This window comes from Rattus norvegicus, chromosome Y, assembly GCF_021556685.1.
Source record: "Rattus norvegicus strain SHRSP/BbbUtx chromosome Y, alternate assembly SHRSP_T2T, whole genome shotgun sequence".
NCBI lineage: Eukaryota > Metazoa > Chordata > Mammalia > Rodentia > Muridae > Rattus > Rattus norvegicus.
Window position 1 is genome coordinate 51,993,159 of NC_141555.1, and position 12,881 is coordinate 52,006,039.

The 12,881-nt window shown below is 42.7% G+C and overlaps 1 protein-coding gene across 2 annotated transcripts; it reads right to left on the reverse strand.

Annotated features, from left to right (window-relative positions):
- Positions 1-1,047: 1,047 nt before the first annotated feature.
- Positions 1,048-12,661, reverse strand: LOC134484299 (Y-linked testis-specific protein 1-like). 2 transcript variants are annotated; one of them, XM_087601299.1, is made up of 4 exons: positions 12,624-12,661; positions 10,597-11,469; positions 10,349-10,517; positions 1,048-1,542 (listed from the first exon to the last, which is right to left on the reverse strand). In XM_087601299.1, the coding sequence occupies exon 2, from the start codon at positions 11,390-11,392 to the stop codon at positions 10,598-10,600; it is 795 nt and encodes a 264-aa protein (XP_087457425.1). In that variant the 5' UTR covers positions 11,393-11,469; positions 12,624-12,661; the 3' UTR covers positions 1,048-1,542; positions 10,349-10,517; position 10,597.
- Positions 12,662-12,881: the final 220 nt, after the last annotated feature.

Below are 12,881 nucleotides of genomic sequence, written 5' to 3' on the forward strand. Positions count from 1 at the left end.
AGTCATTAGCATGGAGGGCTGAGTGAGAGCTGCTGGTTGGTTCCCAGTGATGCTGTGGGCCCTAACTTTGTAAGCTTGGCTCTGTGCTCCAGCCAGAGCCTCTGTATTCTTTGAGCCCCTCCTTGGGAGGTGAAGTATGGATTGTTTGTACTGTTTGCCCTAGCACTGAGCCTATTTTGAAATTGTTTTCCCTGCCTCCCTCAACACAGTGCATTGTGAAGTCCTTCCACATGGAAAACCGCTGGCCACATTGAACAGGGGAGAAGGGAGATTTAAAGTAAAATACAAATGAAGAAAGCAGGAGTGACAGCCATGTATGCGATACCCCGACAGCTAAGGGGGTGCGGAAACATGCAGGTGGCTGCAGAACTTACAAAATTTGGTTGGCACTCATTCCTCCACACAGCTCACCTAATTTTGCACCAAATATTCGGGTCCTTTGATGGCTATCTTTCTATAAATCCTCAATTGGGCTGAGTGTGTCTTCGTGTATATCTCTGCATGTGTGTGTCTGTGTGTATGTCTCTGTGTCTGTCTCCCTTTCTGTGTCTGTCTCTGTCTCCCTCTCTCCCCCTCCCCCTCCCCTTGCCGCTCCCCCTCCCCTTCTCCTTCCCTCCATGCTTTTCTTAGTTTGCTGTCATATAGTGGGAACCTCCAAAGTTTCAAACTCACTTCTTTTGCGGCGTTGTTCTGCCTGAGAAACCACATAATCTGGAAGCTTGTGCTAACACTGGACACTTAAAAGTTACTAGTTATTAGAAATTGTGTTTAAATTTAAAAATGATTTCCTCATTTGTGTGGGCTCACGGACACGTGTAGGCAGTGCTTACTGATTGATCAGGGCGCCGTACACTTCCGACCTCATACAGACCCTGACAAGGATTACTTCCTATGCTGTGTGACTTATTTTTTCTCCTTCCAATGAAGGTGCAGACTTGAGCCATTTCCGGTGTCTGCACTTAAATGAACTAGTTCCGGTTTCTCAAAGGCGTCCAACATCTAGGTTGAGACCTTGACGTGGGACATCCGCTCCACGGCACAGCGTTCGGTTGGGCTGAGCAAGAGGGATCTCTGGTTTGGATTGTTTTCTCTGCCCACAGTACATGGGATTAAATCGAAGACCCCATGAGTCTATAGTGCCTTCTGTGAACTCTGTGTTGTTATTATCTTTTCAAATTCTCTTAGTTCTTGGCCGAGTCGCTGACAGCTGCCTCGCTCTGTGAACTGACTGCCGTCGTTTTATTACAGCGATTTGATCGATATGTTGCATTCATTTTTTAGCTCTCCTAGCTCCATATTCTGAGAAAGGCTACCTCTCTCTGTGGCCTCAGTTGTTGGATGCTACCTCTTAGGAGGTCCCATGCCCTTCCTTTGAGGCTCTGCATCCCTGCAGACAAGGAGCTAAAGTCTTTGAAACAAAATTCAGTAACTCCAGGGTGGCTTTTTCATGCCTTTTGAGAAATCCAAGGACAAGTCTTTCCACTGGCAGCTATTCACACACGTTAAACTCTTAAGTCGAGATATCCAATTTGTGTTTTAATCCTAATATCAACAAACACATGAGTTACAGGTAGATTTATTGAAAGAATCAAGTATGAATTTGTACACTCCTTTGTCCCTCTCTCTCTGGAACAAAATTTTTCCCCTTTGAAAAGTAAAATTTCTAATTTTATTCAGTCCATTAAAAATCCACATTATTCTTAATTTTATGATGGCAATGACTTTATTTATCTACAGACTGACCTGCTCCACCCCCTATATCCATGACTTAAAGGAAGGCTATTTTTAAAACATTTCTGCCTAATGAAAACCTAGTTTTTCTTTTGTCAAATATTATTTCTTCATTTCTGGATTTATTTTTAATACCAGTAAGGCACCAACTGCTCTCTAGATGTCTCTCCCACCCTCATATTACTTTCTTCTTTGGTAAACATGGAGTGAGCCCCCTCTATGCTCATTATCAAATGCTTCTGATTTGAATTGAGGACAAAAGCAACCTACCGTCTGGCTTTTTCTAGTGGTGTTCCTTTCAGGGAAAGAGAAATACAAAGACTGCATGAGAATTAGAATTTTTAAAAAGTCTAATCTCATCGGGGATTCCAGTTTCCAAAGTTGGCATTCATTAAGGGGAACGGATATGAACTTCCCATCACGGTTTCGATATTTATTATTATTTCTTGTTATATTTATTTTCCTTTGTGACTTGAGATTTAAGCTACCCACAGAAAAAAAGAGCTATATTTTATCTTCCCCTCTCTGTAAGTTGAGATTTCTAAGGGTGAAGTGGAGAATAAAGTAAAATGACGAGAGTCTGCAGATGCTGTCCACGTGCTTCCTAGTACAAGAAACAGAGAGAGAATTGTTCCATGAACACGTGTGTCAGATGGACCAATGAAACTGCAGGGGCTCTGACTAGATCTAAAATCCATGTAAATGGTGTGTGTGTGTGTGTAAACCTAGGTGTATATGTATATGTATATATGTATGTATGTCTTAGGGTTTTACTGCTATGAAAAGAAACCATGACCAACTCAAGTCTTACAAGGAAATTTAGTTGGGGCTGGCTTATAGTTTCATATGTTCAGTCTATTATCATCAAGGCAGGAGCATGGCAGCATCTAGGCAGGCATGGTGCAGGAGAAGCTGAGAGTTCTACATCTTCCTCTGAAGGCTGCTAGAAGACTGGCTTTCAGGCCGCTACAGTTAGGGTCTTAAAGCCCATGACCACAGTGACACACCTACTCCAACAAGGCCACACCCACTCCAACAAGGCCAAACCTCCTAGTAGTGCTTTTCCTATTTGGCACTATTTGTCTTTAAACTTGAAACTTATTCATAAAACTGTTCAATGGACAATAGGTAACTTTAATGAAATAAAAACAGAAGGATTAGAAAAATAAACAGGAATATGTGTGCCTTAGTTACTGTTCTATTACTGTGAAGAGACACGGTGACCAAATCAATTTATGACAGGAAACATTTATTTATGGTCTTACATTTTCAGAGGGTGAGTCCATGGACCATCATGGTAGACACCATAGTAGCAGGCTGGCAGGCAGGCAGGCATGACTGGAGTAGTTCCTGAGAACTCACATCCTTCTCCCCAGATGAGAGAGAGAGAGAGGGAGAGGGAGAGGGAGAGGGAGAAGGAGAAGGAGAGGGAGAGGGAGAGAGGGAGGAAGAGAGAGAGAAGCCTGGTGGGCTATTGAATCTCAAGGCCCCCTCCTCCCATTGACACATCTCTTTTAACAAAACTAAACTCCCAATCCGTTCTAAACAATCCACAAACTGGAATCCAAACACATTCAAGTATTTGAACCTCTGAGCGTCACACTTATTCAAAATCCTAAAGTATGTTTTTTTTTTCTTTTAAAAGAAACCAAGTAATGAGTGTCCATCCCATTTGGTAGTATATTTTAACGTTACATTTCCTTTCTCAGAGGTTAGGGTTATTTGCATAACAAGTATCCAATCAAGTCATAACTCTCCCATAAGCCAAAGGCATCATACTTCCCCCCTTTCTACTTGATTATCCACATAGAAGTTATGGAAACATATCCCTTCATCCTGATTTAGTTCAAAGCATGGGAAGCTATTGATGTGCAAATAAATGCTATTCATAATGGGATAAAACAGAAGCCAACATGATTGAGTGTATTGTTCCTGGGAGCTAAAGATTTCCCTTCCATTTAATAAAATGTGTTAAATATGATTTTAACACAAGCATAGTAACCCCAACAAAGCCATTAGTTTATATTTGTTTCAGTATTTCCAGATCATTCTCTGTGATACACAGGAACCTAGAGGAGGAGAATTGTGTGGAGTCACTGACACACACTCAACAAAGGATTCGTTTTCACAATAAGGAGATATATCGTGTCCTCTGAGAGTTGGCCCCAGGACTCCCAATGATCTAAAACTCCTCAGGTTCCTTGGATAAAACAACACTGCATTTGCACATAACCTATGCAAGCTGCTTGTATACTCTAGTCATATATATATGTGTGTGTGTGTGTGTGTGTGTGTGTGTGTGTGTGTGTGTGTGTGTGTGTGGGCATGTGTTCATAGAGACATGTAAGTTCAGAGGCTGTGGGAGTGTAGAGCGTGTTCTGCTCCTTCACTACCTACTTTATTACCTTGTGACAGGGTCCCTTGCTGAACCTGAGGTGAGGCTCACTGTCAGGAAGCCACCATCATCCTCCTGGTCCCATACCAATCACTGGTGTTTGCAAGTGTGACCACACACTTGGCTTTACCCCTCTGCTGTCTCCCCAGATCCTCCTACATTTTAAATAATCTCTGAATTTCTTTTGTACTTAATGAAATGAAATAATGAGGGGCTGTTATTTAGGAGATGTAAAGAAATAGGGTTTGTATGTGTTCAGTACAGATATGGTATTTTAAAAACCACTTTTATTAGTTCCTTGAGAACTTTGTACATTATATAATGATAGAATTTACTTCTCACTTCTCTTCCCAACTCCTCCCAGTTCCATATACACCTAATTCCTTTTCCCAAATTCAAGCTCTCTTTCTCCCCTCTGTAATAACCCACTAAAGTCATTTATGCTGCCCATAAATTCATGGGCATTGGGCAAGCCACTGGAGCCTGCCCAGCTTATCACCATCTTTATGTTTGTAGAAAACTGACTCTCCCTTTCCTGTCAGCTAGGGCTGACGCTAGTGGTCCTGTCTTGTATAGAAGACAATGCTTTGTTCTGGGTCTCGATAACATCTGTATCTTATATTTCCACTCCCTCTTCCTTGAGGGTTCCTAAGACTCAACTCCTTCCCTTTTTGCCTCTCACTTTGAGTCTGTGTATATACTTGTGTGTCTATATTAGTGATGTCCCATTTTACATTCAAACCAACACATGGTGGGGGGCATCTTTACAATTGATTGCAGACAAAATGCTGCAATGCAGACATGGTGTAGCTCAGTACCAGAAAGAAATAGGAGATTTTGAGAAACCTACCCAGCTGTTTCTAATGTGAGGTGAAGTTTAGACCTCTGACACAACCTTCTGGCCCTACCCTATGGGTTTAAGATACACATTGTCCCAGTAAAATGTTCAAAGGTGGGACTATGAAAAGCAATTGGACCCTGTGTGCTGTAATCAATGAGTTCATCTGTTGATGGATGTGTATGAAGGTGGCAGGAAACTGGGAGATAGGAAAGTAAGGAACGTAGTCATTTGCGACATGTCTTGGAGGGTGTTTTTTGTTCTTGGTCTCTTCCTGTATTGATGCTTCCTGGATGCCAGTGGGATTAGCAGTTGAGCTCTATCGTGACCCTTTCATGATCATGTGACCATGGACTGAAACCTATGAAACCATGAACCAAATAAGTTTGTTAACTATGTGAGTTGCTAGGCAACTTGTAAGAGTGATGAATGGGATTAACATGAAAGTGGCCAAAGTGACGCTGACCATACCAGGTCATGTCTGGATATGATGTAGGAGGACCCATGACTTAATCCTTTAAACTCTGTTTCTGGAGGCTGCACTCTAAGAGAAGAACCAATGTATCCCAAGTGGTTTTATCCAGACGATTCTGCCAATGTATCTGTTGTCTTAGCAAATCAAGAACCTCCTGCTTCCTCCTCTTGTTGTTCTCCTGACTTCACTTCTGTGTTTTTAATAGACTTCGATATCGTATGAAATAGTGGGAAATGAATATTAAAAAAGGGAAGGAAGCTATAAATTTTGCTATAAAATCATTAAAATACACACTTAAAATAAATGGATTTTTAAGTATGTACATTATACTTCAATAAGGCTGCAGAAAAGGCTTGGACAACTATGATGCTTGTCGTGTGATTTGCTATTTGTCATAGTTCCTGTGATTTTGATCTTAATAGTGGTGGTTTTTATTACAGATGACTCAGACACCAGGTTAACCATACAAGCAGAACACTCCGTTCCATCAGGGAAAAAAAAAATCATGTCAAATTCATTGGCTTTCTTGATGAGGGTTTTTCTGGTCACAGCCTAGTTGGCTGTTAGTTGGACAGCTATTGGCTGAGAGCAAAGATGGAGAGAGCACAATATTTGCGGGGATAACTGAAGGTTGTGCTCATAAAAGGGGATGAGTTTCACGGAGTTCAGTTGCAGAAGCTCCAGTTGGTGATGGAGCTGAGGCCTAGGAGCCTTGCAAGACTGCCATAATATGTTTTGAGATGTCATGGCCAAGTGGGAGATAAGACTAGATGAAGTGGAAAAAATTTAGTTTCTTTGGAAACTCACTTTTGTCACAGGATGTTTTTCTGAAAGCTATGTTAGTAGAGGATATTTTGCTGAAGCAGACACATGAGAAGGCATATGATATTTTGCTGGAGCACACGCTTGAATGGGGACAGGATGTTTATGAAGAACATAAATGAAATCCCACAGACAGGGAGATGACATTTTTCATTGCTACACCAGCAAGGCTTCAATGGTCTTCGATAGTCTTCCTTCCGCAATGATAAATGCACAAAAGAACCTGAGCTATTCGGGCTGATTCTGAATGCTTCTGCTGCTTCTTTTGGGTTCTTAGAGACTTGTGGTCTCTGCCAGATCAAAGCACTGCTACTGATTCATTTTTTGCATCTCCTATTGGACAGTACTGCACAATGAAGATTGGAGTTACCCCAAAGAATTACTTCTAAATAGGTCCACAACTCTCAACCTTTTCCTATCAACTTTCTCTCTCTCTTACCTCTGGTTGGTGGGCTAGAAGGGTGTTTGAAGTGTTTTAGAACCCTAAATAAAGTAGGTTTTGAAAAAATCTAAGCGTACAGATATATTCATGGGTTTTGAGAAAGGGTTTTGGCTCCTGCTGAGAGGAGATGATATGTAGGTTGTTACTTTTTGGTTCTGTGGTCTACTGTGAGCCATTAAATGGCTAGTGACTGACAGTCTCCCAGTAAGTGTAGCACACACTAAAATGCTTTTGCTTGGCATTTTGAGCTGTAGAATGTTTTCATTTCTTGTCATATATACTCAAGTATTCATGTTGGTAACAGTAGTTACTCTTCAGTTCTGCCATACAGGGAAGTGGGTCTATACACTGAGAGAAGAGAGTGTCTGGTGGTGAGTATGTAACATGGAGTAAGAGAAACATTACGGTGCTGGGTCTCTCTCTCTCTCTTTTTTTCCCCCAATTTGACAATCTGGAGTCAACTTAGAAGAGAGAACAATTCAAGAACTGCCTCCAATAGTTAGTCTTTGGGTAAGTCTATGGAACATTTTCTTGATTAATGATTATTGTGGAAGGGCCAACCATTGTGGGCAAGTTCATCAGTAGTCATGTATAAAAAGAATAGCCTTTTAGGCTGTAAGAAATAGTAATGGAGCAAGACATGGGGAGTGTGGCGGTTTGAATAAGAAAGGCTCCCACAGTCATATATTTGAATATTTAGTTAACAGGGAGTGACAAAATTTTCAAGGATTAGAAGCATTAAGACGTGTGGCCTCATTGGAGGAAGTGGGTGTGTTGACAAGGGTGGTGTTTGATATTTCAAGAGCCCAGTGCTTTCCCATAATTTCTCTCTCTCTCTCTCTCTCTCTCTCTCTCTCTCTCTCTCTCTCTCTCTCTCTCTCGCTCTCTCTCTCTCTGCTTACAAAGCAGTAGTTCTCTATTTCTCCAGTGTTCTGCTCCCTGCCATTATGATGGACCGGACTTCTGAAATTGTAATTTATCCTCCAATTACATAATTTCATTTATAGCAGTTGCCCTGACCATGGTGTCTCTTCACAGCAACGGAACAATGACTGAGACAGGGGGCAAGCCAACAAACAGTGTCCTTGTTACCGCTTCAAGCTCCTGTTCTGGTTTCCCTCAGTGATGGTCTCTAACCTGTAAGGCAAATAACCCTTTCCTACGCAAGGTAGTTTTGATCATGACATTCATCACCGAGAGAAGGAAGCAAACTAGAACTTCACAGATCAGTACATGAGCAACCCTTACCTTTAAATTAAAACAAAGTGTCTATACCTTTCTATTTGTGGTTATGAGGTAAGAGTCTGTGGCTCTACTAGATACACTGTTTCTATAAGACATTGTCTTACTTAGGGTTCCTATTGTTGTAAGGATACATCGTGACCAAAAGAGCAATTTAGGGAGAGAAGGTTTATTCAGCTTACACTTCTACATTGCTGCTCATCACCAAAGGAAGTTGGGACAGGAACTCAAACAGGCAGCATTCTGGAGGCAGGAGCTGAGGCAGAGGCTATGGAGTGGCACTGCTTACTGTCTTGCTCCTCATGTCTTGCTTAGCTTGCTTTCTTATAGAACCCGGACCACCAGCCTAGGAATGGTGCCGCTCACAGTGGGCTGGGCCCTCCCCCACAAATCACTAAGAAAATGCCCTACATTTGGATCTTATACAGGCATGTTCTCAAATGAGGCGCCCTCTTCTCTGATGACTCTAGCTTGTTTCAAGTTGGCATAAAATCAGGGTGGTGTTTAGAATGTGATTTTCCCATGGTAAGTGTGGCACAAGTAGGAGGTGTGGCCTTGTGGGAGTAGGTGTGGTGTTGTTGGAGGAAGCATATCACTGTGGGGGTGATATGCTTCTCCAACAACATGTCTGCCTAGACGCTTCCATGATTCCTGCCTTGATGAAAATAGGCTGAACTTCTGAACCTGAAAGCCTGCCCTAATTAAATGTTGTCCCTTGGGGTTTGGGATTTACCTCAGTTGTAGAGCGCTTGCCAAGGAAGCCCAAGGCCCTGGGTATGATCCCCAACTCTGAAAAAAATAGAACCCCCCCCAGAAAATTTTATCCCTTATAAGTTGAATTGGTCATGGTGTCTTTTCGCAGAAATGAAACTGGTAGACAACCAGCCAGTATAAAAATTCCAAACAGCAGAATTAATCAACGATAGAAAATATTTTCAAGTCCTACAATGAGAAACTTATTCTTGAGAGAAGAAACAGCAATGAATGAGTAGAAGGTAAGGTTGCCTACAAAGAAACACTTGGAGTGTAGATGTGGCTCAGAGAGACCCCATGGAGTGCACAGGGGCTTCTCAGGAGGAGAGAGCTACGTGGTCAGGAACCGCAAAGCGTTTTATTGTCACGGCAAATGGCATAGGAGAGATCAGCACTTCTGCATTGGATGTACCATCAAGAGTTTTCTGAGGATAAGCTTTCATGTGAGTAAAAGATGGGAACTTCCTGGGGCTAGATAAGGTAAAAGGGCCCAGAGGTCTATAGGAAGCCATCCAGTCGAAGGAAAGTCAGGCAAGATAAGCCAGTGCAGGAGCCCTTTGTGTTCATCTAGGGGCATTCAGAAGAGACCTCAAAAATATTACAGGATCCAACAGAGTCTAACAGTGCTCAGGGAAGCTAAACAAAGGATCCACGTAATACCTGACATAAGCTCATGGCATCCTCATGTTCTTTTTTAAATTTCTTTTTACTGATCATACAAAATAATGGGCTTTATGGCACTTTCAGGAATCGATAGATATAAACTTAATTTGGCATTCACTATTCTTGAGTTATCCTCGTCAAAATGTCCTCTGGGGAAGCCACCACCTCACATCCACCCTCTGTAGTGATAGCTTGGCTGTTCTTTAAGGAAGCTAAGAGACCAATATGGATGTGGCCCAAGTTCAAGTCATTCGAGACCCTTTCTGTTCTTCCTGGGTCTCCTGCTTCACTTTTTGAGAACTCCATCTTGGAATTTCTTCGTCCCTCAGTATCCTCAACTCCCACATGTGTTCTTTAGTCTTTCTTCCACATCACCATCAATTTATTCTTTCTTACCCTCATCCTGGTCTCTTCTCTGCATGTGAAGGTTGGATTTATTTAAAAAGATGACTTTAGGGGCCTTCAGAGATAACCAATGGATTAAGAGCTCATCTGCTTTGAAAGAGGACTGGGATTTGTTCTTTGAGCTCATGTCCGATGGCTCCCAACCACCTTTAATTTCAGCTCCAGGGGACCTGACTATTCTTGTCACTGTGGTCTCCTGTATTCATTCCTTGCCCTACCTAGATAAATAAAAATAATACATCTACATATGAGAAACAGGTTTCATTAGGTTTTGTTAGTCAAACAATCCCTGATCTTCTCTGATTCTGAGTCTGCTTGGATCAGTTATTGGGTTTCCCCTTGAGTTCCAAGACCACCTCTCTGTTACCTGCCACTCTTTCACCAACTATCTGTTTCTCCCTCAAACTTCCCCTCAGAGAGTCTATCTATTTCTGGCCCCTCTCCACTGCTTCCTAAACATCCATCTTTTTTTTCCCCTGTGCCATCCCTGCTCCTCTAAGCCTTATCTCCAGTTTTTTCCTCTCCCTAAAGACCAGACCAGCTCAGTCCTGTTTGTTTTAGTGTATGTGACATTAGACTTACTGTTCACAGCCTTGAACTTTCCAGCTTCCTCTCAATGTTCCATCCACCACAGCCAGTCTCCTCCACAAAAGTGTGCATACACAACACGTCACATCACACATTTTAATTTTTAGAGCAAAAACAAATTCCACTGGAAAAGATACTGGGGTTGTCAAAGGCCATTGGGTATCTGAAACACAGAAAAACAAACATTTTCACCCCAATCCTATAAATTCCCCATATATGTCCCCTCACTTTGTGAATTTCACCTTAATGGATCTTTTCCATCAGATTATAGACATAGATGTGGACGTCGCCATCAAACTTGATGAAGTACACGGAAGGCTTGGCTAGAACTTGGTAAATGACTTTGCCGATCTTTTTGGACCCATCACTTCTGGTGAACTGCACACATTGACCTGTTAAGATGTCGCTGCCAACTTCTGACTTCACCTCTGCTGGCGAAATCTCTGGAATGATACGGAGATTACCTTCTGTGTAATCATCCAGGAGTTGATAGATATATAGGACTGGATCTTTCTCATAGGTGATGTAAAACCAGTCCTTCATGATTGGCACCTGGGCTAGGACCACCCCCCTCCAGTTGTCCTTAGAGCCATGTTTGCCCTCAAATTTATGCTCCACAGCACGGCCAACCATGGCACTTGCGAGATGGGCGTCTTTCACTTGAGGAAACACAACTTTGTGAGTCAAGACCTTAAGCTTTAAAATCCTCTCATCACTGTGAAGTGCCAGTCCATAGACACAATCAACTCCATCATACTTGACCAGATAGAGAGAGGGATTTGTTGGCAGTTGATCTAGAACTATGGCCTTCCATTGGGTGACAGGCTCATCACCTTCCTTCCATCCGTGTGAAATTCTACACCCCACAATGTTCCCCAGGGACTGGGGAGAAGGCCTCTTCCTCTTCCGCTTCTGGAAGGATGGTGTGCTCATCCTCCTTACAGACACCCTCTTCTTCTTGGCTGTAGACCTAGTGTGGTAGGCCACGGTACTCCTGGTCCACTGTCTTGTGGCTATTGTTCTGCGTTCAGGCTTCATACTTTCCCATGGCCTAGGTTTGAAGAGCTCACCTGCTTAAACCAGAGACAAAGCTGGTACCTCTGTCATATGAGTACCTGCAATAACAATGGGGGTGGGGTTGGGGAGGGTGCTGGACCAAGGCTCTTGTCTATGAGAACTTTGGAGCAGGTGAGGAAGGCGATGGTAAACAGGTTTGAGCATCTGAATCTAATGCTGTCATAATCAGAAGTTCATAGAAGTGCTGGGCAATGGTGGAGCACACCTTTAATTCCAGCACTCCAGAAGCAGAGGGAAGCAGACCTCTGTGAGATCAAGGCCAGGCTGGTTTACAGAATTAGTTCCAGGATAGACAAAACTACCCACAGAAAAACCCAATCTCATAAATCAAAATCTAAAGTTCAAAGGAAAATGAAAAAATGGTTCTCTACAGCTCAGAATAACATATTTAGACACATTTCTTCAGCCCGAGGCACTTTGCCTATGCTGAGGAACATCTTGAATGGCTAGGTCAGTGTGGGATTAAGTATCCCTGTCCCCACTTTAAGCAAGCAGAACAGAGAAAGGATAGCAAAGGAGCCAGAAGGGTGGCCACACCCCTTCTCCACCCTCTAACTATGAGCTATTTGGCAACATCCACAAGTATCTGCCCAGAGACAAAGCACAGCAGTCCACTGGCTTACTCTACTGGGCATCCTGACCCAGCCCCAGGTTTATTCCCTGAAGCTGTTGCATTTTCGACCGCAACAAGAGTCTTTTGTTTAGGCAACAATAGCCATTTAGAAATAATATCTACTGGGGTTGGGATTTAACTCAGTGGTAGAGCAGTTGCGTAGCAAGCACAGGGCCCTGGGTTCCTCAGCTCCATTAAAAAAAAAAAAAGAGAGAAATATTTTCTCCAAAAATACACAGGCACAGAGAGGAGCTTTGGCATTTTAGTAGAATTTTGAATTAGATATTGTTAGCAAAGAATAATAAACTCCGGAGACTGACTAGCCTAGACCATCTGCCTAGCTCTCAAACGTGGAAGACATTAGAACGTAAGGTTACTTGCTGTACGAGGGAAAACTTTTAGCTTTCTGTGCTACAAGGGTCCCAGTTATCTTCATAAACGTATTTATCAAAAGAAAATGTCCTAGTCGTCCAGATTCTGTCTTCTGAAACCGGTCAGGCACCAATAGGTTGTTGAACAGTTGTGGGGTTCAGGAACTGAACTAGCTTTCACACCCCGCTCCGAAGATAGTGAACCCACCTTCAAAGTAGTCTAGCGCCTAAAAGGGGAAGAGATGCGCAACCTCCGCCCTTGTGCTCTGTGACATCATCCAGGCTCTGCTTACGTCATAGAACCCCTCTCAGGCCAGTTCCTTCCCTAGTTACGCTTAGAAACTTCCAGCATCTAGGTTTTAGCTTCTCATGTAGCCTCCTGGTGAACCAAAATAAAGTCCCCACCCAAATATTCTGATGACTCGAGTCACAGTCTGCCCAAGTAGCTCTTTTCATGCTTTTTATT